The sequence below is a fragment of the Dendropsophus ebraccatus genome, chromosome 1 (genome assembly GCF_027789765.1).
Source record: "Dendropsophus ebraccatus isolate aDenEbr1 chromosome 1, aDenEbr1.pat, whole genome shotgun sequence".
NCBI lineage: Eukaryota > Metazoa > Chordata > Amphibia > Anura > Hylidae > Dendropsophus > Dendropsophus ebraccatus.
The window spans coordinates 210,706,302-210,734,029 of NC_091454.1; the positions used below are offsets into that span (position 1 = coordinate 210,706,302).

At 44.5% G+C, this 27,728-nt stretch overlaps 1 protein-coding gene across 3 annotated transcripts; it reads left to right on the forward strand.

Annotated features, from left to right (window-relative positions):
* The first annotated feature begins 664 nt into the window (after positions 1–664).
* LOC138768339 (intercellular adhesion molecule 5-like) lies at positions 665–27,728 on the forward strand. 3 transcript variants are annotated; one of them, XM_069946390.1, is made up of 12 exons: positions 665–925; positions 14,347–14,589; positions 16,173–16,484; positions 16,895–17,182; positions 18,265–18,537; positions 19,239–19,472; positions 20,462–20,773; positions 22,714–23,001; positions 23,373–23,645; positions 25,088–25,321; positions 25,529–25,795; positions 26,520–27,728. In XM_069946390.1, the coding sequence occupies exons 1-12, from the start codon at positions 871–873 to the stop codon at positions 26,693–26,695; spliced, it is 2,955 nt and encodes a 984-aa protein (XP_069802491.1). In that variant the 5' UTR covers positions 665–870; the 3' UTR covers positions 26,696–27,728. The 3 variants fall into 3 exon arrangements, with proteins under 3 accessions (XP_069802491.1, XP_069802492.1, XP_069802493.1); XM_069946391.1 differs by lacking the exon at positions 16,895–17,182 and having other exon boundaries at positions 26,520–27,727; XM_069946392.1 differs by lacking the exon at positions 16,895–17,182 and having other exon boundaries at positions 18,265–18,312; positions 26,520–27,727.

A 27,728-nucleotide genomic window follows, 5' to 3' on the forward strand; every position in this document is an offset into this window, starting at 1 on the left:
GGAAGTGACTTTCCCATTTTATCCAGGAAGTGACATCACCATGTTATCCAGGAAGTGACATCACCATTTTATCCAGGAAGTGACTTCCCCATTTTATCCAGGAAGTGACATCACCATGTTATCCAGGAAGTGACATCACCATGTTATCCAGGAAGTGACATCACCATGTTATTCAGGAAGTGACATTACCATGTAATCCAGAAAGTGAAGCCTTGATTCAGTAATAAGTGCAGGAAAAAAAGCACTTTGTAAGCATTTCCCATAATAAGTGTATATTGGTAATTTATATAGCTTTGGGGGGGGGGGGGGGGGGCAATACAATACTTTAATAATAATTTCGTCGGACTTCTCCTTTAACAACATTGTCATTTTGGCTCTACTCCACTAAGATATGTGATGTGTATATGTGATAACAAAGAAAGAGATTCTGCCAATACTTTTCTGCTAGAAGTTGGAAGCTGAATATCCTTATGTCTGGAATGGGGACTGAAGGGACAGCATTTGTTGGGACTAGTCTAGAATCTGCACCGCATACAAAACTGTATAGTATATACTGTACATAGAGAAACAGCAATACTAAATGAGTCCATAGAGTGCAGGAAGTGAGTACTTGTTACAGGGTACCGCTGTGACTTCCTTTCTACATCTATCCTCCCCTATAACACCTCCTGCCCGGCGTTCACTACTGGGGACTGCCACAGAGACAGTGGGGAAAACTGGACCAGATAGGAAGGTAACTAAAATAGAAGGAAACTATTAGAAGATAAGAAGTCCATCCCTGGGATATAACAAGACTACTAAATTCAGATCCTTCTCATCTCTGTACCTGCCCTCTGGAGATCTCCCCATGCTGCTGCCGCACATCTCACCATGAAGACCTGCCAGATTTTATTTCCACTTTTTATGGTTATGCTGGTTTACCAAGGTAGGACCAATCATTTATTAATGTTATACTGAAAGTCTTTTACCACTCTAGATCCTTAGTCTTTATAGATCGATAAAAGGAAAAGAAAGCAGCTTATAACCCTTGTGTATTCGATTTATTCATCTATCGTCTATATTTCTGGACTACAGTGGACAAACTGAATCACAACGTGCCAGAAAGTGCCAGACATTTGTAATTTACTTCTATTTAAAAAAAAAAATCTCAAGGTCTTCCAGTACTTATCAACTGCTGTATGTCCTGCAGGAAGTGGTGTATTCTTTCCAGTCCGACACAGTGCTCTCTGCTGCCACCTCTGTCCATGTCAGGAAGTGCCCAGAGCAGTAGGAAATCCCCATAGAAAACCTCTCCTGCTCTCCAGACTGGAAAGAATACACCACTTTTTTTTTGGTGAAGAATCGCTTTAAGTAGATTTTTTATCTTTATAAGTCGTATGAGAAAGGTAAAGATGTCTAAGGCTTGAAATTCTTGAAATATGAAATTTAACCCTTCCCCTATACTGGGAAATACCAGCCCTGGTGCCACACACATCCACATGCTTACCTACTCCATGTGCCTGTCCCGCTGCTCCACCACATGTTGAGTATGCCACAAGTGTACATACCCATAGACAATATATTACATACTTGCTTCCTAGATTAAGCATGGAAAAACAAAGACTTCCAGAGAGGCTGGCAAGTCCTCCAAGACGATTGTGTTTGGCTGGTGCAGTCAGGCAGTGGTCTGTGTCAGGGAGGAACCACTTTTTTGCAACTATGGACCATGGGGCAAGAAGAATGGTAGAACTTAGGGCAGATTTTATTTTTCATTGAGGGTCTATTAATGGTGGAAACATGAATGGAGGTATGAATGGCACTGTATAGGGACACGTCTGACACTGTTCCTGAGGTTACTTATCTGGCACTGTTAATGGAGTCTCCAGTGGCAGCGGGGCCATCCATTGTCAGACCACCCAGATTTATGGTTGACTAAAAAAAAATGTTTGACTCTTTTAACTGTTGCCCAACTACTATGTGTTCTAGATTTCTGAATGGGTATACCAGCTAGACTCTGTAGGATGGAGTAAAGTTCTAATTGTAACTATAGTCCGTTCTTTCAAGCTTTTGAAAAAGGCGTTGTGCTTCTAGCTTCGATTCTTTCCTGTGTGACCCTACATATCTTTTTGTTAGAGACGTAATATTTTCAAAGTTGCCGACAAAACCTCACATTCAGGATGTGGTAACAAACTGCTTTCTACACCATCTATCGAATGGACAGAAGAGTTCCTCTTTTGGTATAGGGAGATCAATGAGCAGAAAAATCACCACTTGGCTTCCAAATTTGTATTCATTGCAAATGTTGGTGTAGGGCTAGCACTGATATTCAGGCCCTGGGGCAACAGTATCAATGACATGTGGCACTAGTACAGTACTCTTTCCAACAGGCTACCCCTAATCTGACATATTGGTTGTTGTAGGGTTACAGGGGGAGCGTATGGCAGATCTGTGGTGTGCAGTCCAGACAGAACATAGCCAAGAGACAGAGCCTGTGGGCCCTACTTTTCCCCTATCCTGTGCATAGTAAAAAAGTGAATTTTCCCCAGAGTACCCCTTTAAGTCACTATAATATCTGCAGCTTCCACCACATTGGTCTAGCCCATAGAGCATGGGATTAAGGGTGAATATCAGGCTGGTTCTGTTATGAATAGAGCCGCAGGTCCGGCACGTGAACCTCAGCTCTATTCATTACTATGGAGCGTCAGAAAGAGCCAAGTACGGCGCTCTCCCGGCGTATAGGGTCTTATCGACACTCCACAGGAATGAATAGAGCCACGGGTAACGTGCCGGACCCACGGCTCTATTCGTAACAGAGACGGACAGGGTCAGATATGGAGATCACCGGGGGGTTTAGGGGTTGGACCCCCTGCGATCTCCTACTTTTCCCCAGAATACCCCTGTAAGGGGAACTATTAGCAGGTTAGACAAATCTGCGCAAGATATGTTTCTTACCTTCATCCTCCGCGCCATTTCTGTGCACTTTGTTGTTTGCTCCACGGCCTGGTGAGACTGTGGTGTCCCACCACAGGTGTTTCTTGTACGACACCTGTCGTAAAAGCCCTCCACTTAAAAGTTAGGTGGTGATGAAGGTATTTATTGGTTTCACAACCAGATGTCAGTGTTTTGTATGTGTAACTGTATATATTGCACAGCTGAAGTGAACAAAGGGTTACTGCTCTTTCTGTATATGATTTATTTACTGTCCAATGGAGATATTTCTTTTCCTTCTGCCTATCCCTATTCTTTTTTCTCTGCACACATTCTTCTCCACCACTCAGAGAGGCCCTTACACACCCTTGTAGGAAGTAGTCACTCGGTGGGAGGAAGTGTAGCATGTTTCCCCTTGATTCTCATAGAAGGAGGATACACACAGAGTAGGCATCCCTGCTGTGGTTAAGCCAGGGCCTGGGCCTGTCCGGGAAGTCCAGTTGTGTTAGAGAGTCAAGACACACGTGTATAGAGCAACCAAAGGCTCTCCACTTCTTCAGTCTATCAACTATTCTTAACATGCAGTGCTAGACGCTACCAGGAGGACAAGTCAGGGAATCACCCAGCCCACGCCGAGAACATCTCTGAAAAGTGCAGGGCAGTATCCTAGCTACAGAGGAACTGACCCGGATAGAGCAAAGCAGCCGCAACGAAGGTTTACGTACTCTATCTCGCAGCGTGGGTGACAGTGGATAATTTCTGACACTTAGCTACACCCACGTAACCAAGGCTGGGGCTTGCGTCACCCTAATAGGACGGGTACCCCGACACTGTAGGGCAAAAGGTGGTCAGACATAGTCTAAACACAGGCACAAGTATCTGTCAAGTATTCTCTCTAAAGTTCCAGCAGAGCACACAACTACCTTGGGTTGAGACTCCTTTGACAAGTACTGCTACATCTACCTCTATTATCTCAGCACGTACAAGTATCTCCCAGCACAGATCCAGTGAACACAAGCCTGTATCTAGATAACTCATTTGCTGCCAAAAGTTCTGTATCCTAAGAGACTGTTCAGTAAAGCCATTATATTTATTGTACTGGGACTCAGTCATCATTACACCAGCACCTAGACATATCTGCTACACTCCTTATGTCATTTTCCCCTTTAAGCGGGTGGTGGTACCGATAGTCCGGGTGGGTAATTTTTCCACACAGGACTACTGTGACAGAAGCCCAAGGGACCCATCAAAGACCGGCAAGTCATCGACCATTCTGGAACAGCACAAACCGGCTTTACATAAAACAGGTATCAACACCACACCTGTGTGCTGGACTAGTACTGATGTCACGACAATACCATCACTGGTACTGCACACCACAAGACCGCTAGGAGCATTGCCGCCCTTATAGCAACGTTCCAGTCCGCCCCTGGCCGGCCCGCTGTATTAATTATCTATAGAAGGGATGGGCTGGCCAGGGGCAGATCTGCGCTAACGGTCTCACCGGACCGCGGAGTAAACCACTAAGTGCACAGGAACAAAGCTGAGGTTGAAGGCAAGAGACATACCTTAATCCTGGGCAATACAGAGCTATCAGCAGGTTAGATTGCTCTAACCTGCTGATAGTTCCCCTTTAGGTCCCCCAGAACACACTGATGTAGTGTTGGTTGGGATGGAAATTGCTCTGATTTTACACAAGCACCATTGCTTTCTCTATGGAATTGTCACTTAAGCAGCTGTAAGCTGCAGTTGGCGATGATACCAGGAGCTCTTTACTAGAATTGCTTGTCTGCGTATAATCAGGCTACAGGAAACCACATAGAAACCTGTAGAGTAGAAGCTATATATATTAACTTTCACAATGATAACATGTTGTATTTGTACATCACCTCCTGCAGAGCATCATATATCTGCAGCTGGTTACCCCTCTTCTCAAGCTGTGTACAGTCATGTCCAAAAGTTTTGAGAATGACACAAATATTATATTTTCACATGATCTGCTGCCCTCTGGTTTTTATGTGTGTTTGTCAGATGTTTTTATCACATACAGAAATATAATTGCAATCATATTATGAGTAACAAAAGCTTATAGTGACAGTTAGAATAAGTTAATGCAGCAAGTCAATATTTGCAGTGTTGACCCTTCTTCTTCAGGACCTCTGCAATTCTCCCTGGCATGCTCTTAACAACTTCTGGACACAATCCTTACTGATAGCAGTCCATTCTTGCACAATCAATGCTTGCATTTTGTCAGAATTTGTTGGTTTTTGTTTGTCCACCCGTCTCTTGATGATTGACCACAAGTTCTCAATGGGATTAAGATCTGGGGAGTTTCCAGGCCATGGACCCAAAATCTCTATGTTTTGTTCCCTGAGCCACTTAGTTATCACAATTGCTTTATGGCAAGGTGCTCCATCATGCTGGAAAAGGCATTGTTGATGGCCAAACTGCTCTTGGACGGTTGGGAGAAGTTGCTCTTGGAGGACATTCTGGTACCATTCTTTATTCATGGCTGTGTTTTTAGGCAAGACTGTGAGAGAGCCGATTCCCTTGGCTGAGAAGCAACCCCACACATGAATGGTTTCAGGATGCTTTACAGTTGGCATGAGACAAGACTGGTGGTAGCGCTCACCTCGTCTTCTCCGAATAAGCTGTTTTCCAGATGTCCCAAACAATCGGAAAGGGAATTCATCAGAGAAAATGACTTTACCCCAGTCCTCAGCAGTCCACTCCTTGTACCGTTTGCAGAATATCAGTCTGTCCCTGATGTTTTTTCTGGAGAGAAGTGGCTTCTTTGCTGCCCTCCTTGAGACCAGGCCTTGCTCCAAGAGTCTCGGCCTCACAGTGCGTGCAGATGCATTCACACCTGCCTGCTGCCATTCCTGAGCAAGCTCTGCACTGCTGGTAGCCCCATCCCGCAGCTGAAACACTTTTAAGAGACGGTCCTGGCGCTTGCTGGTCTTTCATGGGCACCCTGGAGCCTTTTTGGCAACAATGGAACCTCTCTCCTTGAAGTTCTTGATGATGCGATAGATTGTTGACTGAAGTGCAATCTCTCTAGCTGCGATACTCTTCCCTGTTAGGCCATTTTTGTGCAGTGCAATGATGACTGCACGTGTTTCTTTAGAGATAACCATGGTTAACAGAAGAGAAACAATGATGCCAAGCACCAGCCTTCTTTTAAAGGGGTAGTGCGGCGGTAAAGAATTATTGACAGAATAACACACATTACAAAGTTATACAACTTTGTAATGTATGTCATGTCTGTGAATGGCCCCCTTTCCCGTGTCCCACCACCCCCACCCGTGTACCCGGAAGTGTGGTGCGCTATACATACCTGTCACGTGCCGACTCGTCTCCGATCTTCAGTCTGCGATGTCGTCTTCGGGCGGCCGGGCCGAATCCCTCCGAGCGGCCTGAGTTCCGGCCGCCCTCTTCAGCGTCATCGGCTGAGCATAACAGTCGCGGCTGAACATCTGATGACGCTGAAGAGGCATCGCAGACTGAAGATCGGAGACGAGTCGGCACGTGACAGGTATGTATAGCGCACCACACTTCCGGGTAGACGGGTGGGGGTGGTGGGACACGGGAAAGGGGGCCATTCACAGACATGACATACATTACAAAGTTGTATAACTTTGTAATGTGTGTTATTCTGTCAATAATTCTTTACCGCCTCACTACCCCTTTAAAGTGTCCAGTGGTGTCATTCTTACTTAATCATGACAGATTGATCTCCAGCCCTGTCCTCATCAACACCCACACCTGTGTTAATGGAGCAATCACTGAAACGATGTTAGCTGGTCCTTTTAAGGCAGGGGTGCAATGATGTTTAAATGTGTTTTGGGGGATAAAGTGTATTTTCTAGGCAAATATTGACTTTGCAAGTAATTGCTGTTAAGCTGATTACTCTTTATAACATTCTGGAGTATATGCAAATTGCCATTTTAAAAACTGAAGAAGTGGACTTTGTAAAAATTAATATTTGTACCATTCTCAAAACTTTCGTCCATGACTGTACACCCATTGATGCCCCTATGCATCCTGGCAATTACTGGTATCGCAGATGTGGCAGGGGAGGCAAAAAACAAGGCTGGATTACTTCTCTTTAAAAAAAAAAAAAAAAACAATCTGAATTTTTCCAGTACTTATCAGTTGCTGTATGTCCTGCAGGAATGATCATAACCTTTCTTTGATGGATAGGCCTATGTTAAAGAGGCTTGTAATAGAGTGTTGATCACGGTGTGGTGTCCCATTACGGGTGTTTCTCGTAGTTACACCCTGTACTTTTTGTGTATCAGTGGTGATGAAGCAGTGTTAAAGTTTCACCACAAGATGTCGCTGTTATAAGTGTATATGCTTGGTTGATGCACAGCTGCGGAACTCTCAAGGGTTATTGTTTGTTGGTATGTCACATGGATCTGTAGACCAATGGGTGTGTTCTCTTCTTCTGTCCTATCACTTCTCTCTTTACTTCTTCTTTATGCACTCTTCACCTATTCACAGCACACCTTATAGGGGGCTGTAGATAGGAAGTCACATTGGTAGAGGAAGTGTAGTGGTCTTTGGTCACTGGGCTCTATAGAGAAGGACAGAAGCCAGTACACTCTCTGTAGCAGCCTAGTTGGGCCCTGGCCCTCTGCTGGTCCCCTCTCAGGGACAGAAGAACCAGTCCAGAAGAGGTCTTTTGTCACTAGATTGTTCACTACATCGGTGAGTGCCGTCCTATACTTCTTCTTGGACTATTTGAGATATGTGTTATTTCTGGGACAGAGCACCACAGAGTAGCTGGTGGATACGGCCGTCCAGGACCGGACAGTGGCGAGCCAGGCTGTGCGTTATTTTTTCTTCTTTATTGTGTACTTTTGTCACTAGAGTCTGTGGAGACAAGATACAGTTAACATTTTCTCCTCAAGTAACTCCACTCGACACTATGCAGTGTTAAACCCTTCCTTAGAGGGGACAAGTCAGAGATCATCTCAACCCACGCTGTGGACTAGGAGAGTCAAAGTGCAGGACAGTATCCACAAAAGCAGAAGGCTAGGAACTGATCCGGATAGAGCAAAGTTGCTAGAAGCCTATGAACTCTATGTCGCAGTGTGGGTGTCAGCAGGGAACCCTCAGCATTCTGCTCATCCCAGGTAACAAGGTCTGGGGCTTGTGACATCCACTAGGACGGGTCCCCCGACACTGGTAGGGCATTAGGTGGTGCGAAGACTCAAAGGTCAAAACACAGGCACAAGTATTCTCTTTTTCAAGTATTCTTCCACCTCATCCTCCAACATCCCGGCAGAGCACAGTACTAATTGGGTTGGGACTCTCACAACATCTTCCTCTCTACTCCTCTGACTCTATATTCTCAGCATGCAACTTAGTCCACACGACTGGGCTCCATCTTCTTCACTCACTACGGATCTGGACCCTAACTTATCAAGTGTCTTATCAAGTATGAAGTGTTGTTCCAAGGTAAGGCTATGTTCACACTATGTATCTGTGCGGCTCTATTTTTTATGCGGCTGGAAATGTGCGGCTGAAACTCCGGCCGTGGGAAAAAATAGACATGTGGCTGAAAACATACGGTCATTTACTTGGAAATCTGGTTCAACTAAAAATAACAAATAAAATCTTTAGAAAGTGATGCAAACACCTCTGGATGCATCTGGGAAAGCAGGGAAACAGTTTACATGAATCGCTATTACCGGGGTTTGCGATCCTCTGCAGTAATGCCGATGCCTCTCATGGTTAATATATTGAATTAATAAAACACATTTTCGTTGTAATAAAGTCCCTTTCGTTGTTCAATAATTAAATTTAAACGAATCCATCATTTTGCAATTAAATATACTGTTAAAATATATATATGTATATATATATATATAAATGTATATTTATATATATATATTTATTTTTTGACAGTATATTTAAATGCACAATGATGGATTCGTTTAAATTAAATAATTGAACAACGAAACTGATTTTATTGGAACAAAAATGTGTTTTATTAATTAAATATTAATTAGTACAGGAAGCTCCAGTAAGCCGTTAATTCATATTCCCGGTAATAGAGCATTCTGTACTAATCAACACTTTACTTTAATGAAAACATCAAATGTTTCTTCTAATTATGTTATCAGAATAGCATTATTAGAAGAAACATTTTGAATTATATGTGCGCTCAGCTGATTGGCTGTTCGGCTGAGCGCACATATAATTAGCCGGTCCGCAGCACAGTGACTTCATTGTGCTGCGAACCAGCGAAGAGGACACATCGGGGTGAGTATAAAGCTCTCCCCACCCCCTCCCCAGCACTGCACCCATCCCAGCAAGGAAGGGGGGTCACTTAACCCCTTCCTTGCTGGGATGGGTGCAGTCTGACATCAGTCTGGCCCCCAAGGGGTTAAGGGGGATGCAATACATCCTCCCTTAACCCCTTGGGGGTCAGACTGTAAGCAGCGATCTGTAAAGATGCTGCATACTGTAAGGAGCACAACACCGCTCACAATGATGGGTGTTGTGCTCCTGTTTGTGTGTTTTTTTGTGTGTTTCTCCCTTTTTGTTTTTCAGATATCGGTATCCTGTGGATTACGTCGGATTTCATGGACTACGTCGATGACCAGCGGTTGTTTGGTGTTTTTTTTAATAAAATGGTCAATGAGGGGTGTGGGGGTGTTTTTATTTGAATAAAAAAAAATTTTCACTTCTGTGTTGTCTTTATTTCTTTACTTTATAGACTTAGTAGTGGAAGCCGTCTAATAGACGGCATCCATTACTAAGTCGGGGCCTAGTGTTAGCCGGTATAAAATGGCTAACACTAACCCCCTATTATTACCCCAGTACCCAATGCCACCAGGGGTACTGGGAAGAGCCGGGTGCCAGTGGTCCCGAAGCGTCAAAATTGGTGCTCCTGGACCGGGCGGCAGCAGGCTGGTAAGATTTAGGCTGGGGAGGGCCTAAACCAATGGCTCTTCCCACCCTGGTGTTACCAGGCTGCTGTCGTTTGGTTTTTAACCCGGCTGGTTATAAAAATAGGGGGGACCCTATGCGTTTTTTTTAAATAAATAAATAATTTTAAAAAAACGCATAGGGTCCCCCCTATTTTTATAACCAGCCGGGTTAAAAACCAAGCAACAGCAGCCTGGTAACACCAGGGTGGGAAGAGCCATTGTTTTAGGCCCTCCCCAGCCTAAATCTTACCAGCCTGCTGCCGCCCCACTCCAGGAGCGCCAATTTTGACGCTCCGGGACCACTGGCACCCGGCTCTTCCCAGTACCCCTGGTGGCATTGGGTACTGGGGTAATAATAGGGGGTTAGTGTTAGCCATTTTATACCGGCTAACACTAGGCCCCGACTTAGTAATGGATTCCGTCTATTAGACGGCTTTCACTACTAAGTCTATAAAGTAAAGAAATAAAGACAACACACAAGTGAAAAAATTTTTTTAGTCAAATAAAAACACCCCCACACCCCTCATTGACCATTTTATTAAAAAAAAACACACCAAACAACCGCTGGTCATCGACGTAGTCCATGGAATCCGACGTAATCCACAGGATACCGATATCTGAAAAACAAAAAGGGAGAAACACACGAAAAACACACAAACAGGAGCACATTATGAGCGGTGTTGTGCTCCTTACAGTATGCAGCATATTTACAGATCGCTGCTTACAGTCTGGCCCCCAAGGGGTTAAGGGAGGATGTATTGCATCCCCCTTAACCCCTTGGGGGCCAGACTGATGTCAGACTGCACTCATCCCAGCAAGGAAGGGGTTAAGTGACCCCCCTTCCTTGCTGGGATGGGTGCAGTGCCGGGGAGGGGGTGGGGAGAGCTTTATACTCACCCCAATGTGTCCTCTTCGCTGGTCCGCAGCACAATGAAGTCACTGTACTGCGGACCGGCTCTTTATATGTGCGCTCAGCCGATCAGCCAATCAGCTGAGCGCACATATAATTCAAAATGTTTCTTCTAATAATGCTATTGTGGTAACATAATTAGAAGCAACATTTGATGTTTTCATTAAAGTAAAGTGATGATTAGTACAGAATGCTCTTTTGCCGGCAATATGAATTAACGGCTTAATGGAGCTTCCTGTACTAATTAATATTTAATTAATAAAACACATTTTTGTTGTAATAAAATCAGTTTTGTTGTTCAATAATTTAATTCTAACGAATCCATCATTATGCAATTAAATATACTGTCAAAAAATAAATATATATATATAAATATACATTTATTTATATATATATTTATTTGGGTACAGTATATTTAGTTGCACAATGATGGATTCGTTAGAATTAAATTATTGAACAACGAAAGTACTTTATTACAAAGAAAATGTGTTCTATTAATTTAATATATTAACTATTAGAGGCATCTGCATTCGGCATTATTGCCGGCTATTTTTGAAGTACTCCGTACAGACCGCGTGTCAATCCACGGCCGTGAATTTGCACAGTTCCAGCCGCAAACAATGGTCTTGTTCATTTTTTACGGGTCCGTTTACGATCGGGCCGTAGGCTCATACATAGTGTGCACTGTGCAGCCGTATATCGTATACTTTCCAGCGTACGCATAAACCGGAAAAATACCGCCGATGATTTACAGCCCGCAATACAGCCGCACAGATACATAGTGTGAACCTAGCCTAAAGCTGTATGACCTGCTGCACATACGCATTCTTCAAGTAAAGCAGACATTATTTATGCTAAAGAGACTCTGTGGTTTCTTAGCCCGCACCAACACAGTACACCAACACTCCTTGGGTCATCTCCCCTTTTTGTGGCTGGCAGTGGCAATAGTCCTGGTGGGTTATTGCTCCACTCCGGACCACCGTGACTACAACCCAAGGGACCCCGTAACAGCCCGGCAGGTCACTGATTATAAGGTATAACTGGCCCTTTAAAATAAAAGCAGGTGTGCCCCCATACCTGTGTGCCCAAACGGCACTGGTGTCATGACATAGCATCTTTGGGCCCGGCTATATCTCGGCCAACCACCATAGAGTTGGCGTCACACCTCACCATCTAGCAAGTGACCTAGCCACAGCGGCATGCCTACATACAATCCACCAGATGTGGCAGCAGAGAGTGTAAACCATTGCTTATTAAAGGGGTTGTCTGGGCAAAACGGATTGATAAGGCTACTTACAGGACGGCTCATCTGTCACTGATAGGCGGGGTACGGACTGTTTGGTGGTGACGGCTAATGTTGCCACCACTTGAATGTTTATAAATGATCAAAACTATTGGCGGCTAAGATAGATATGGGAGTTCTATAAAGATTAGTGGTTTGGGTCATCTCCATGGTACCCTGGTGATCTGGCACTGGGATGATCAGATGGACTCACGTCATCAGAGTGAGCAGAGCATGACTCGTGGGTCATATATACAAACACATACACACACATATATATATATATATATATATATATATATATATATATATATATATACATACATATAGTTTGACTGAGGAAGGTGTTAGTTTAGCACCGAAACACGTTGTATATATGTACAGGGGTTGCTACTTTGGACACCCCTCGCAAAAGCCTGTACTCAAAGTCAAGTGGTAATTGAGTCATTTCTCAGTTTTGGCACTGGGTGTCGCTAGTATGTAAATCTGTATTTGTATCTATATATTGCACAGCTGCAGTGAACAAGGGCTTATTAATTGTGATCTGCGCACCAATGAGAGCTATTCTTCCCTTTCACCCATCTCTATTCTCTTCTCTCTTTGTACTCTCTTCTCCACCACTGGCAGAAGCTGTTACACACCCTGTAAGAAGTTGTCACATGGGGAGGGTAACGCAGGTGACACCGGGAAGCGCTCGGACACTTCACTCAACTCAGGTAACAAAGACTGGGGCTTGTTTCACCTTGTTAGGACGGGTAACCCAACACTGCAGGGCAAAATGTGGTGTAGCGACAAAGGTCGAAACACGGCACAAGTATTCTTCTTCTCTCAAGTATTCTCAAGTATTCTTTTACTTCTTCTAAAGTTCCGTCAGAGCAGAGTACTACATTGCACTAGCACCTACACAGCAGTTACACCGTCCTTGGGTCATCTCCCCTTTCTGTGGGTGGCAGTGCCGACAGTCCGGGTGGGTCATAGCTCCACTCTGGACCACCAAAGGGACCCATAACAACCTGGCAGGTCACCGACCATTGGGAAAGGGGTATAGCCATCCACAAAAAGAAAACTAAAGGCAGGGGTGCCTCCATACCTGTGTGCTGATTCAGCACTGGCGTCACAACAACTTACCATCTGGATGAGCTATACTCCACCGACCAACAACCACAGTAGTGGCGTCACACAGTACCATCTAGCAAGTGACCGGTCGTGCACACACCACATATATTAAATCCTAGACAGTGGAGTTGTTCCAAGTTTGCCATGAGCATGTATGGGTTCAGCGTCGAGGTGTATTGGGAGGCCTCTGTGGTTGTTTTTCTTTATACCATTTTGAAGCAAAATGACCTGTGGGATGGACACCAGTGTTTTACCAAGCACCTGCACAGCAGCACCTTGGATCAATATTTATGTTCTGTAAGACCCACTGTAGTGTTGTGCCTGTTGTGAGAGCATGACACATTCTGGTTATGGCGAGACAATTGTAGCAATATGGCAGGACCATTGTAGCAATATGGCAGGACCATTATAGTAATATGGCAGGACCATTGAAGCAATATGGCAAGACCATTGTAGCAATATGGTGGACCCTTGTAGCAATATGGTGGACCATTGTAGCAATTTGGCTACAGCCCGCTCAGCCAGTTATTGGCCATGGTGCTGTCATGTCCCAGTCAACCTGTGATTGGCTAAGCAAGCTTTCACTCCTGGAACAAGAGTGATGGTCCGCTCAGCCAATCACAGGCCTACTGGGAAAGGCTGACACCAGAGAGCCACAAGAGGACACTGGGGGAGCGCGGACATGTGAGAATGTTTTTTTGTTTGTTTTTTAGATGAGTATCCGCCATCTTCCCGAACCTTTCCAAACTTTGCAAAAAGTTTTGCAGAGTTCGTAACAAATCTAGGTTCAGGAGGCTCGGCTCGCTCATCTCTACTATTATTTGTTATAACATGAGATAGTGTATGAAAAGATGATCCCAATTAGAGATGAGCAAATTTACAGTAATAATGAAGGGAATCTCTTCGTTAGCTCGGCTATCCGCTTATCTGCCTGCTGCCTAAATCTGTGCCGCTCCACTCTGGGTGCCTGGAAAAGTTGGATCCAGTCTTGGGAATCTTCTCCAAGGACTGGATCCAACTTTTCCAGGCACCAGGGGTGCAGAAGCACAGACTTCAAAGGCAGCCGGCTGATAAGCAGATCGCTGAGCTAACTATTATTATTACTGTAAATTTGTTTATCTCTAATTACTATGTAACAGTGAGATGTTATTCCGCTATATAACATTGCCTTGTGGTTACTTTTGCAGTTCGGTCTGAGGACAAAATCCCAAGTTCTCAGGTGTTCGCCCCATTTGAAGAGACTGTGTGGCTGAACTGCTCTACACCCGATCCGGATGACACACATCTTGAATCCAGATTAAAGAAGCGAAATAACACGAAGGGGCCCAACTGGTCAGCAGTTGAAGTCCTTGTTGATGACTGGGAGATCTCCACATCATATTGTATGACTAATGGCAAAGAAATCATGAAACATGACACCGTGGCGTATGGTGAGTAGTAGTTTGTATATCAAAAGCCACAAACAGGGAGACACTATGTTAAAGGGATTTTCTACATTCACTCCTGATGATAAGCAGAGTGCCCTTGTCCTAGAACCTACAGTGATGAGCCATATTCTGCTACATACAGCGTATATTCTGTTTCTCCACAGCACCACCACAGGAGATATGTAGCATTACACTTGTCAGGTCCTCCAGAGTGAGAGATAGGGTGGTATTACACGGAACGATAATCGGCCGAATTGGCCCGATTCGGCCGATTATCGCTCCGTGTAATAAATGCAACGATCAGCCGATGACAACGATCATCGGCTGATCGTTGATATAGGTTAGAACCTATTTTCGTCGGGCGCCGACCGCGCACCGCTGCGTGTAATAGCGGTGCGTGGCCGGCGACTAACAATATACATTACCCATCCACGTTCCAGGGCTGCTCCTGCCGTCCGCTTCTCCCTGCGTCCCGCGCGCGCTCTAGCGTCACAGAGGCCTGTCAGCTAATAGGCCGCTCAGCCAATCACAGGCCGCGGCGGTCCCGGCCTGTGATTGGCTGAGCGGCCTACCAGCTGACAGGCTACTGTGACGCTAGAGAGCGCGCGGGACCCCCGGGAGAAGCTGACGCAAGAGCAGCCCTGGAACGTGGATGGGTAATGTATGCCAGTTTAGCAAGGGCTGCAAGGACATCGTTACCGATGTCCTTGCAGCTCTTGTCAAACGATTATCGGGCCGTGTAATAGGTCCAGTAAACGAGCAACGATCTAGCAGATCGCTGCTCGTTTACAGGTATTATCGGGCCCTGCTCGGCCTGTGTAATACCACCCATACTTCTTGTATCCAATCTCCCCTCTGCATAATAGAGAGGGTCTTGGATTTGGAACTTCCCTCTAGTAACTGAGATTTATTGGCCACCAAATATTACCTACCTCTACCATCTTGGGCTCTGAGAATGAGAGTGACTGGTACAGACAGATCTTATAACTTTCTTCTTTTCAAGTGGCACAGCTAAGACAGTCAAAGAGTATAGTGTCAGTATTTCTCCGGAGTCCTTGTTGTGTCAGGACCCAGCACCAATTTATATATCCATGAACCCCTTTACACATGGTATTCGGCTATATGAGTCAGTGGTTGTGTGGGGGAGTATGCAGTAGGCACAGGAGCTAAACTATCTGGAGCTGACATCGGCATTTATGACTGACATCAGTGATCACGCTGATGCCAGCCATTCAACACCATCAATTGTAGCACTTAGGGGTCTGACAGTGGCCCACCCTGTCAGACCTCCAATTTTCATTAACAAGAATTACGGAAAAAAAGTAACATATGTAGTACTAGAAAAACTAATAAAATATAATGTAATTGATCCTACAGAGTGAACCACATAAATGAAAAAAAAAAAAAAAACTGCTAATTTTTTGGTCACATCACATGTGCCCTGACTGTTTGCTACAATGTATCAGTGCAGGTAAAGTGTATCAGTCCTGATTCCAGACTATTTGTATTAGAGAGGATTGTCTACATTGAATACAATGGTAACAAACCTATTATAATAAATGTATATACTCTTCGTGTCATTGCAGCTCTGCCTTCCAACGTTAGTATAGAAATGGAGCCCAAGCTAGAAGAAGGAAAGGAATATAAAATCACTTGTACGGTTCATAAAGTTGCTCCTTTAGAGTATCTTACCGTATACATCACCAGAGGAGGGGAGGTCATCAGCAACAAATCCTATGCAGGACCACATGTGAGGGATAGAAAGAATGTGAGTCACTCATACACATTCACCGCTAGTCGTAGTGACAACCTCATGAACTTTTCCTGTGAGGCCGTCCTGCAACTTGGATCAGAACGTCGCACAGTCATGTCCTCCGAGATACCTGTATGGACCTACAGTAAGTTGGATCATGTCCGGCATTTCTGTCTTCTCCTACAATAAGTGAAGTACTGTATGGCCCATAGTCCCTATCCTTATATTACATTATAGGCCCATGTCTTGCCCCATCCCAAACTGTACAATATTATACCATTCTAATATGAGTGTTACCCATCGCCCTCCCAGGATATTAAGATACAACCTCCATGTATAATCTAGAAGGATATTAACCCTTTCTTCACCCTAGATCACTAGCTAAGGATGTTTACTGGGCCTTATATCTATGCTAACATATGATCTGAAAGCCTGAGTATAACTGCTTCCACATCAATGTTCACTCATATACACAGATCTGTCACTACGCAATGCAGGTAGATATTGGTAATGTTCAATATCATCCATTAATATATCTTATTCCTGTAATATCAGCCCTGCCGGACCCTCCTGTTATATCGGTGCAGGAATGGATAGAAATCGGGACCTCATTTACAGCCGAGTGTCTGGTCACCAATGGCTTTCCCCCAAGAGATGTCAGATTGAGTGTATTCATTGATGACACCCCATTACGAGTCATTCCTGTGGTGACAGATGATGGAACCGTCAAGGGCACGGCCTATGGGAATGCTTCTTATCCACGTCCAGGACTGAGAACCATCCGCTGTAAATCTCACTTACACATTTTGTCCACAGAAACTGCAATGAATGTAACGATTTATGGTAAGTCTTCCGGACAATTAGTTAATAAAGCAGAGAGGCCGTAGAGAATAACTGTACCGTATACTGCAGCAGATTCTACTGCAGGACTTACATCGTGAAATCCACTGCGGATGCCATACATGTGAACGCACCCTAAGGCTATGTTCACAGAAAGTATGTTTTGCATAAATCAACATACGTTGTATTGGAATGAATGGAATCCCGGCCGGAGCGTATACACATAGGGGGAGATTTATCAAACATGGTGTAAAGTGAAACTGGCTCAGTTGCCCCTAGCAACCAATCAGATTCCACCTTTCATTCCTCACAGACTCTTTGGAAAATGAAAGGTTGGAATCTGATTGGTTGCTAGGGGCAACTGAGCCAGTTTCACTTTACACCATGTCTGATAAATCTCCCCCTTAGTATACGTTCCGGCCGGGACTCCATCCGGCCGCATGAAAAACTGAAAATGTCAGTTTTCTGCGGCTGCTATTCATTGAATAGCGGCCGCACAAGACATGTCAGTTCAGAGAATGGAGCGTGCGGCTCCGGCCGCATGCTCCATTGTTTCCATTGGTGATTAAGGATGCGGGCGCACATGGGCCCGCATCCGAATTCACCAGAAGTGAAGATCATCTGGCCAGTACTGCAGGGATGATCTTCAGGTATTATATGTAGTATGAACCCGGCCTAATGCAGTGAACAGCAGAGTCATATTGTGTTTGTCACATATGAGGGAAACTTGATATACAGTATCAATGATGCTTTCAGATCTAGTGCCAGGTATATATGTGCTCTTAAGTCACAGTAGGCCTTATATCCACCCCACTTTTGGCTTGTCCAGAATAGAACAAGTTTAACCAGATGAATCCTTGAAAACCTAGTGGGCCCTGACACCAGCTGAGAATTGCTCAGTGATGGCTTAAGTCATGGATGCATCTTTTCAGTCTATATCTGGGGTTTCTCATGTGGGTGGATTTTCCATAGACTGTAATAGTAGCACTGTCTGCTTACCACCTAGCCTGATCATGCTACAGATGATGGTAGACATTATGTTCCATCTTCTCTCATAGCAATAACTTCTCAATCCTCTTTTCCAGAGCTTCCTACCGTGAGTTTATCGCTATCCAGAAACATCACAGACCTGGGTGAGGATGTGACTGCTATTTGTGATATCGATAACAAACATCCCGGGGCTTATGGTCTGTCTATTATTGTGGACGGTAAAGAAGAACAGAATGGGACGATGTTTACACTGACCCGCACACTCACTGCAAGCAGGAGAACTCCGCACCTTGACATCACCTGCACGGCTTATGTTATTGGAAATTCCAGCTTATCCCGATCTGCAACACAGACCCTACAAGTACATTGTAAGTGCTTTGTGGCCATGTTTGAGATACTCTTTGGCAAACAAGGTGGAGGACACCACCCAAGAGATGTAACCTTATCGGGAACACCAAAATACCGTAAGGTTGCCATACATCTTCCATAACTGTTGGCCAAACGATCATTTCTCCAACATTTATCCCTCCTGTGTTCACCATATACAGGAATGTTTAGCACGGCCTGTTTTTTCTATGGGGAAAGGTAAGCTCCAGCCAGACTGCTCTGGCAGCGGCTTAGCTCTCTAAGTACAAAGTGGTTGGGCAGTGATTTTCCATCATGCTTGTACCCTATGTCCACTTACATCATCTGTCGGTGATGTCACCCCCATACAGCTTATGCGCGAGCAGCAGTTTCGGCCTACATAAGTATTATGTGTAGAGACCTTGGGGGAGATTTATCAAACATGGTGTAAAGTGAAACTGGCTCAGTTGCCCCTAGCAACCAATCAGATTCCACCTTTCATTTTCCAAAAAAATCTGTGAGGAATGAAAGGTGGAATCTGATTGGTTGCTAGGGGCAACTGAGCCAGTTACACTTAACACCATGTTTGATAAATCTCCCCCCTTAAGTCTATGTGTAGACCCATCAAAGGTCATGATGGCGTAATAGAGAAAGATAAAGAAATAGAGATAGACAGATGTCCATCAATTATATGTAATACATAATGTTTGGGTTTCCATTTCAGACCCCCCAGAGTTTACTGAGGATTTGTGCCCCTCAACTTTAACTTTGGTAGAAGGAAAAACACAGTTTTCGTGCCAGGCTGATGGGAATCCAGAGCCGACAGTAGAATGCAGCAACAATGGAAGTTATATAAATGACATGGTGACAGTGACCAAAGACATGTCCGGGAGTTATACGTGTATAGCTACAAACCAGAAAGGAAATGCAACAAAGGAGGTCAATGTTATGGTGCAATGTAAGTCTGCTGCTCTCTGTGATCTCCACTTCATACTTAATATGAGACATAATACAATGCTCTGTCTCCTGTGGTTCTCCACTCTTCCAGCTCTTAACTTTGACAGCACGCTGAAATTTGTAGCTTCATAACAGATGGAAATATACAGATTTATCTTAATATCATAAGAAGATTGCAGCCCCTCTCTCCTCTCTGTTAGGACCTCCAGCAGGGCTGGACTGGCCATACGGTATTTCGGGCAAATGCCAGATGGGCCAGTGCCGTGGGTTGGTCCAGTCTTTCTCCTGGCCTGGCGACTTTCTTCCCCTAGCTTAGGGGGAAGAAGTCGCCGGGCCAGGAGGAAGACAGGGCCGCCCTCGGAGGGCTAGTATCGGACTGTGTAGCGCTCCAGGGTCATCTAAGGATATAAAGACACATGTCCAAGATTCCCGGGCGAGTGCCCTACAACAAGGGGGCCTATGTTCTCTGCAATGCCAGTGCTGAGTTTTAGTCAAAGTTTGGCCCTGACCTCCAGTGATCAGCTTTATACTAGAAGAGAACCTGGGAGTGTATATTGTTTCTCTACAGCACCACCACAGGAGATATTAAGCATTACACTTGCCAGGTCCTCCAGAGAGAGAGGTTCTTTTCGTAGAACAATATCCTCTCTGTATAATAGAGAGGTACTAGGATTTGGGAATCCCTCTAGTAACTGAGATTCAACCTTCAACCCCATTCTAATATGTGTTTTCACTTTTCACATATCACACCCATCACCTGTTAGTCACTCCCATTATTAAAATTAAGTTCACACCCATCTGACTACTAACTGAACTGTCAAATTATAAGCCCACATAGAACAAAGAAAAGTAAAACGCAGCTATAAACTTTCCCCTGCCCTGATGGTTTGCTACAATGTATCAGTCCTCAGTCTATTTATATTATAGAGGATTGTCTACACTGGATACAATTATAACACACCTATTATATGTATATACTCTTTATTGCAGCTCTGACTCCTGACATCACTATAGACCTGAAGCCCCAGCTAGAAGAAGGAAAAGAATATACAATCAGCTGTTCGGTTCATGAAGTTGTCCTTTTGGAGGTAGTATCCATATTCATCACCAGAGGAGGGGAGGTCATTAGAAACAATTCCTATACCGGACCCCATGTGAGGGATAGACAGACTGTGAGGCACTCATATACATTCATCGCTAGTCGAAGTGACAACCTCAAGAACTTCTCCTGTGAGGCCGTCCTGCAATTCGGATCAGAACGTCACACAGTCACGTCCTCCGAGATAACAGCACAGACCTACAGTAAGTTGGATCATGTCTGGCATTTCTGTCTTCTCCAGTAAGTGAAGTATGGGCCATAGACCTTATCCGTAATATTACATTATAGGCCCATGTCCTGCTCCATCCCAAACTGTACAATATTATATCATTCCAATACCAGTGTAACCCCCGTCCTCCCAGGATGTTAAGATGCAATTTACAACCACCATGTATAATCTAGATAAATATTAACTCCTTCTTCACCCTAGATAGGGATGTTTAATGTTTTTAATATTTTTTGTAATACTACTGAAAGAATATGAGGCCACTTTCACATCAATGTTTACCTTTCATGGAAATATGAAAATATTTATCATTACAATTGGTCCCGCAAAAAACAAGCCATCACATGGCTCTGTAGATGGAAGAATGAAAGAATTTAGGCTTTTAGAGGGCTAGGAGGAAAACCCCAACACCAGTCACTCCAGGTGGCTTTTATTGGCAGCTGCTGGAGGCTCCATAACATAAAACTGTACTGGGCCCCATGAATCCCCCACTCCCACTTTCTCACCTAACCCAGTGCAGTCATTTGTGTGCCAGAGAGCATAGAAAATGAACAACGGGGGACTGTGCCAGGCCACAGGAGAGACTGGCAGGGCAGGAAGCCAATGGCTTCTTGCTCTGTCAGTCAGAGCGCTGCAACATTTAATACACAGTTAAAGGGACAGGGGCCTGCGGGCCCCCTAGTGCCTGGGCCCCATAGCAGTGGTGTGGTCTGCCTTTATGGCAGACCAAACATTAAAGAAATGTATGGTGGGTATTGTAGCATGCTGAAGCGCACACAAGGTGGATGGACGGTTTCCACTATGCCAGTGTACACACAGGTGGGTGGAACGCAGCGTACACCACGTATCACATGGGAAGGACCTGATGCTCCTGTGCACCATTCGTATACTGGCCCTGGGAAGCCCTCCTACACTTCAGTAATTCTCCCTTTGTTTGGAAACCAATCCCACATGTTCTCAACCCCTTGTCTTCACCACCCCTTGTCTAGACTGTTTATTCTGTGTTTAGAACACTGATTAGTTGCCTTACTTTGAGCTACAGTTGTATACCAAAACCTTGGCACAATATGCAGAGGTGCATAGGAATTTCAATTTCATACAAAAGTCACAGCCCCTTAACGCTAAACCATGTCCCCTTGTTAAAGGGAACCTGTCACCCCCCGTGCCGGGGTGACAGGCTCCCGACCCCCCGTTTGAGCCCCCTATACTTACCTAATCCCGCCGGGTCCCGCTTCTGGAGGTGGTCGGGTGATTAAGATCTCAGCCGCTGCAGCCCGGCGCGCGCGCTGAGAGATGAGTCCAACGCTCATAGAGAATGACGGAGCGCTGGACTCTCCTGTCATTCTCTATGGGTGTTGGACTCATCTCTCAGGGCTGCAGCGGCTGAGATCTTCATCACCCGACCACCTTCAGAAGCGGGACCCGGCGGGATTAGGTAAGTATATGGGGCTCTAACGGGGGGTCGGGAGCCTGTCACCCCGGCACGGGGGGTGACAGGTTCCCTTTAAGTGGGGCTCAAAAATGACTAAAAGGCATATAAAACACAAAGCACCTGTAATGCAGGTCATGTAAGACATATATCTGGCGCTTCTTTTACTAAACATATTGGAGGAGATTTATCAAACATGGTGTAAAGTGAAACTGGCTCAGTCGCCCCCGGCAACCAATCAGATTCCACCTTTCATTCCTCGCAGACTCTTTGGAAAATGAAAGGTGGAATCTGATTGGTTGCTAGGGGGCAACTGAGCCAGTTTCACTTTACACCATGTTTGATAAATCTCCCCTCTAATCCATATTCCAATAGTAAATCTGCATTATTTTTGGACTGGACTTCATCTTAACGAATCTTACATCACTCTTGTAAGACTCCATTAAAAGTTTCACTATGTTACATTGATCTTTTTCTTGTAATATCAGCCCTGCCGTACGCTCCTGTTATATCGGTGCAGGAATGGATAGAAATCGGGACCTCCTTTACAGCTGAGTGTCTGGTCACCAATGGATTTCCCCCACGAGATGTCAGATTGAGCCTATTCATTGATGACACCCCATTACATGTCATTCCTGTGGTGACAGATGAAGAAACAGTAAAGGGCACGGCCTATGGGAACGCTTCTTATCCACGTCCAGGACTGAGAACCATCCGCTGTAAATCTGAATTATTTACTTCATCCAGGGAGACTGCGGTGACTGTAAAGATTTATGGTAAGTTGTTGGGGTCCGGCCATGCTGAGATCTATTTGGTCACACCAGGTCAGAACACGTCAGTATGTGACCCAGTGATGTCATCACAAACCACCTTTCCTTATCCTACCTATGACCACTACCAGTCTATGGACCCCCTAATAAATAGTGACATCACATTTCATCACTTGCTTATTATACAGCATGGCTCCAGTCATGGATGCATCTTTTCAGTCTATATATGGGGTTTCTCATGTAGGTGGATTTTCCATAGACTTAGCTGTAGTAGTTGGGCCATCTGGTCACCACCTAGCCTGATCATGCTACAGATGATGGTAGACGTTACGTCCCGTCTTCTCTCATAGCAACAACTTCTCAATCCTCTTTTCCAGAGCTTCCTACCATGAGTCTAGCTCTATCCAGAAACATCATAGACCTGGGTGAGGATGTGACTGCTACTTGTGATATCGCTAACAAACATCCCGGGGCTTATGGTCTGTCTATTATTGTGGACGGACAAGAAGAACAGAATGGGACGATGTTTACACTGAACCACACATTCACTGCAAGCAGGAGAACTCCGCACCTTGACATCACCTGCACGGCTTATGTTATTGGAAATTCCAGCCTATCCCGATCTTCAACACAGACCCTACAAGTACATTGTAAGTGAGATACTTATTGGCATCCGATGAGGTGGCAGACACCATCCATTCCTTGTGTTATACATGGAGGATTGACACTGCCATGTTATTATCTATTTCATAGGTTTGGGTTTGATGCCGGAGGACTGGATCAATGCCGGATTTTAGTTGTATCTAGCGGCTGGTTTGGCTTTTTCCTTCCCAAATTTCATTAAAGGACTGTCTTTGCCAGTGTTCAGTTTCATTATAATTGGGTTGACCAGCGTATGAGGTTCTTGTAAGTGGTTTAAATGAAGGTTCAATGGGCCTTTTCCACGGCCCGATGAATGTTGAGCGAGGGCTGCAGGGACATAGTTACTGATGTCCATGCAGCCCTTGCAGCATACATTACCTGCAGGGCTTCTCCTCTGCTCTGTCTTCCTCCCAGAGTCCCGCGCGCTCTAGCTTCAGAATGGCCTGTCAGCTGACAGGCCACTCAGCCAATCACAGGCCGCGGTGGTCCCGGACACTTTTTTTGCTCTTTGCTGCAGCCAGCCATGTTAGGTTGTATCCTGCAGATACTACTGCTCCTATCTTCCTCCATCATTCTGGTGATAGTCACTAGTCATCATTATGAAGAGTGGGTTGCCATTATTGCTGACTTGATAGGAGCTTGTTTGTATTTGGTGTTGGACTACAGTTGGTCTTACTTTCCTGTTCTTCCATGAAGACTTGGGGGAGTCTTGGGAGTGGGGGGAGCATTGTAAAAATTTAGCAACCCGCTAGTATCATTATAGTGTGAGATTATGTCACCTGTAATGACTACTAAGGGATATAGGAGACTTTAGTCTATGTGGCGACCCATCAAATCAAATGGGAGCTAAGATTGCTAGAGCGAGAGAGTGAAAACTAAAGGATAGATAGATAGATAGATAGATAGATAGATAGATAGATAGATAGATAGATAGGATATATATAGGATATAGATAGGAGATAGATAGATAGAAGATAGATAGATGATAGATAGATAGACAGATAGATAATAGATGATAAATAGATAGATAGATAGATAGATAGATAGATAGATAGATAGATAGGATATATATAGGATATAGATAGGAGATAGATAGATAGTAGATAGATAGATGATAGATAGATAGACAGATAGATAATAGATGATAAATAGATAGATAGATAGATAGATAGATAGATAGATAGATAGGTGATAGATAGATAGATAGATAGATAGATAGATAGATAGATAGATAGGAGATAGATAGATAGGTGATAGATAGATAGATAGATAGATAGATATATGATAGATAGATAGATAGATAGATAGATAGATAGATAGATAGATAGATAGATAGAGAGAGATAGATAGATAGATAGATAGATAGATAGATAGATAGATAGATAGATAGATAGATGATACATATTGTCCATCAATAATGTGTTATTTAATGTTTATATTTCCATTTCAGACCTCCCGGAGTTCACAGAAAATTTGTGCCCTTCAACTTTAGTTCTGATAGAAAGAAAAACACATTTTTCATGTGATGGTGATGGAAATCCAGAGCCGACAGTAGAATGCAGCGCCAATGGAAGTTATATAAATGACATGGTGACAGTGACCAGAGACATGTCCGGGATTTATAAGTGTGAGGCAACAAACCAAAAAGGACAAGCTCAGAAGGATATCAATGTTACTGTGCAATGTACGTCTGCTGCTCTATGATCCTTAGGGCCCTAGTACGTGTAACATGTAATACCACATATCCCCAGCAGAGGTCACTATAGGAGGAATTATTAGAACATGCTCCTGGAAATGGACAATATCTGCTCCTATCCGCCACATCACCTGCCCCCTATTTCTTAGCTCCACCATCTTCTGCATTTCTAATACATATATGTCTTTTTCTCAGATGAACCAGTGAAGCCAATCCTGACTGTTTCGTCCAATGCAACAATTACAAAAGGAAATCCACTAAATATAACATGCAGGTCGGATGGGTCGCCAGCTCCAACATACAGCTGGCAGATCCCCAATAATGCTGGGGTCACATACTCCCCAGATAACAGCACAGTCATCATCCACACAGCAACATCGTCCCACAGTGGTACATACACATGTGTGGCCAGGAACGTACATGGAGGAGAGTCTGAAAAACAGGAGGTGACGGTTGTGTCTGGTGAGTAACTATGTCAGGGGATTAGAGGGTAAATAGCTAAAAAATGAAATGCTCCCAAACCTAGCTCATTTTACTCATCAAGTCCCCTTGAGTATTTAAAACCATGTCCTGACTTTCTAGCTGCCACCGTTCCTGAGCTACAAGTTTTTCTAAAAAACAGTCTATATCCAAGATGGCGCTGTCCGGGAAACTACGTCTCCCAGCATGCATTGCACCTTAGAGCCAACTGACAAGTATCCACCTCATCTAGTAGTATCTGCCTTGCCCATCACTGGCCCAATCTGATTCGGCTTTAGGGCCTGTGCACACTAAGTGAAAGAGGCGGAATTGAAAAGTGGTGTCCGCGCAGCGGATTCCGCTTGAGATTCTGCCTGTTCTGTTGCTTCAATGGGATTTCCTGTCCGTCTCTGCTCTGCGATCAAAGATGTGCTGCAGACAAACGGTCCAGTTCATGTACTAGAAACCTATTACACACAAGCTTAGATTATGGGTGGGGATTCAACAGGGTAAACTTTTCTTGGCGCACCCTTTTAAAGGAATTGTTCAGCAGAGTCACATGTTCCTGTTATTTCATTGCTTCTACTGTGTCGCTTGATTAGATGTCAGTTTCCATTTTATTCATGAACAAGGAAGCCCTGGATGAACATATCTAGACTTCTCAGTCACATAGAAGATCATATTAGTATTGTTGATAATTGACTTGTATTTTCACTTTCATTTACAGCTGGGAATATGTGTTGGATTATTGGTATAGTGGCCGGTGTAGTCATGCTGGTCATACTAGCCATTGTAGTTGCATACTGGTGTCACTGGGAAAAAAAAACGGGATCTTACGACGTGACAGGACCGGATGGTGACACGGCAACACAGAGACTGCTGAACAACACAACCAGTGTTTAATATTGAGACTGAGTGAAACTCCTGATGGAATCTGACATCTCAGGCTGTGACCATAAACTGATTCTTGAGGATCGGCGAATGTCCGCCAAAAAGGTTGCCTAGATATTAGACATCTCCAGCGAGGTGCGTGCCAACATTTTTGAACAGTGAACAATGCGCCTTCACACACCTCCAAAGTGAAGACACTGGGTTTCCCATTGGTCCACCATCCCCTGTATTCACCTGACCTGGCCCCTTCTGACTAATATCTGTTTCCTAACTTCAAGAAACACCTAAAGTGTCGCCATTTTAATAACATTGCTGACGTCAGACATGTTGGTTTCTTTTTGAATGGACTAGAAAAGCTGCAACAGCGATGTAACAGGTACATCAGCCCGAGGGGGGAATATGGGGAATAAACTCTGATCCCATTCCTTCTCTGCAAAGCCAGGAACTTCTAAGACCCCTCGTATGTCCCCAGGGAAATCGGCCAATCTTCCATTTTTTTCAGACATCACAGCTTACACAACCATATCAGTGTAAGAGAGGCAAGAAGAGGATGGCTTCCTAGTAATACATGGAATTCCGGGGATTTACAAATTACAGTCAGTGTAGTGTCCGGGAGAGTTCTGTCTGGAAATATTCCGAGATCTTATCCAACACCAAATCTCATACACCGGCTGGATATTTCTGTGTGTAAAGGTCACACAGCCACAAGGGGGCGCACCATCAAATTGTTACCCATCTTACATTGGAGACTGTAAAGGGGAACTACTAGCAGGTTAGACGAATCTAACCTGCTAATAGCCCCCTATAGCGCTGGGGACGCTGAGGATGAAGATATGTGTCTTACCTTCTTCCTCTGCGCCAGTCCCATGCTGTTAGTAGGGGTGAACTCTGCTCCGGAGCACCGTTATCATTATTATCATTATCACCGCTATGATTATCATTAGAAGGGGTGGGCTGAATGATGTAGCAGTGCTCTTAACAATGCTCCGGACCGCAGTTTACCCCGACTAAGAGCCCAGGACCAGCACGGGGCAGGAAGGTAATA

Excerpts from the sequence above, each read along its gene's own strand:
- LOC138768339 (XM_069946390.1), top strand. The coding sequence starts at position 871 with ATGAAGACCTGCCAGATTTTATTTCCACTTTTTATGGTTATGCTGGTT. Across the intron at positions 16,485-16,894 it reads GATACCTGTATGGACCTACA|CCCTGCCGGACCCTCCTGTT; the intron begins GTAAGTTGGATC and ends CTGTAATATCAG. Across the intron at positions 20,774-22,713 it reads GATAACAGCACAGACCTACA|CCCTGCCGTACGCTCCTGTT; the intron begins GTAAGTTGGATC and ends TTGTAATATCAG.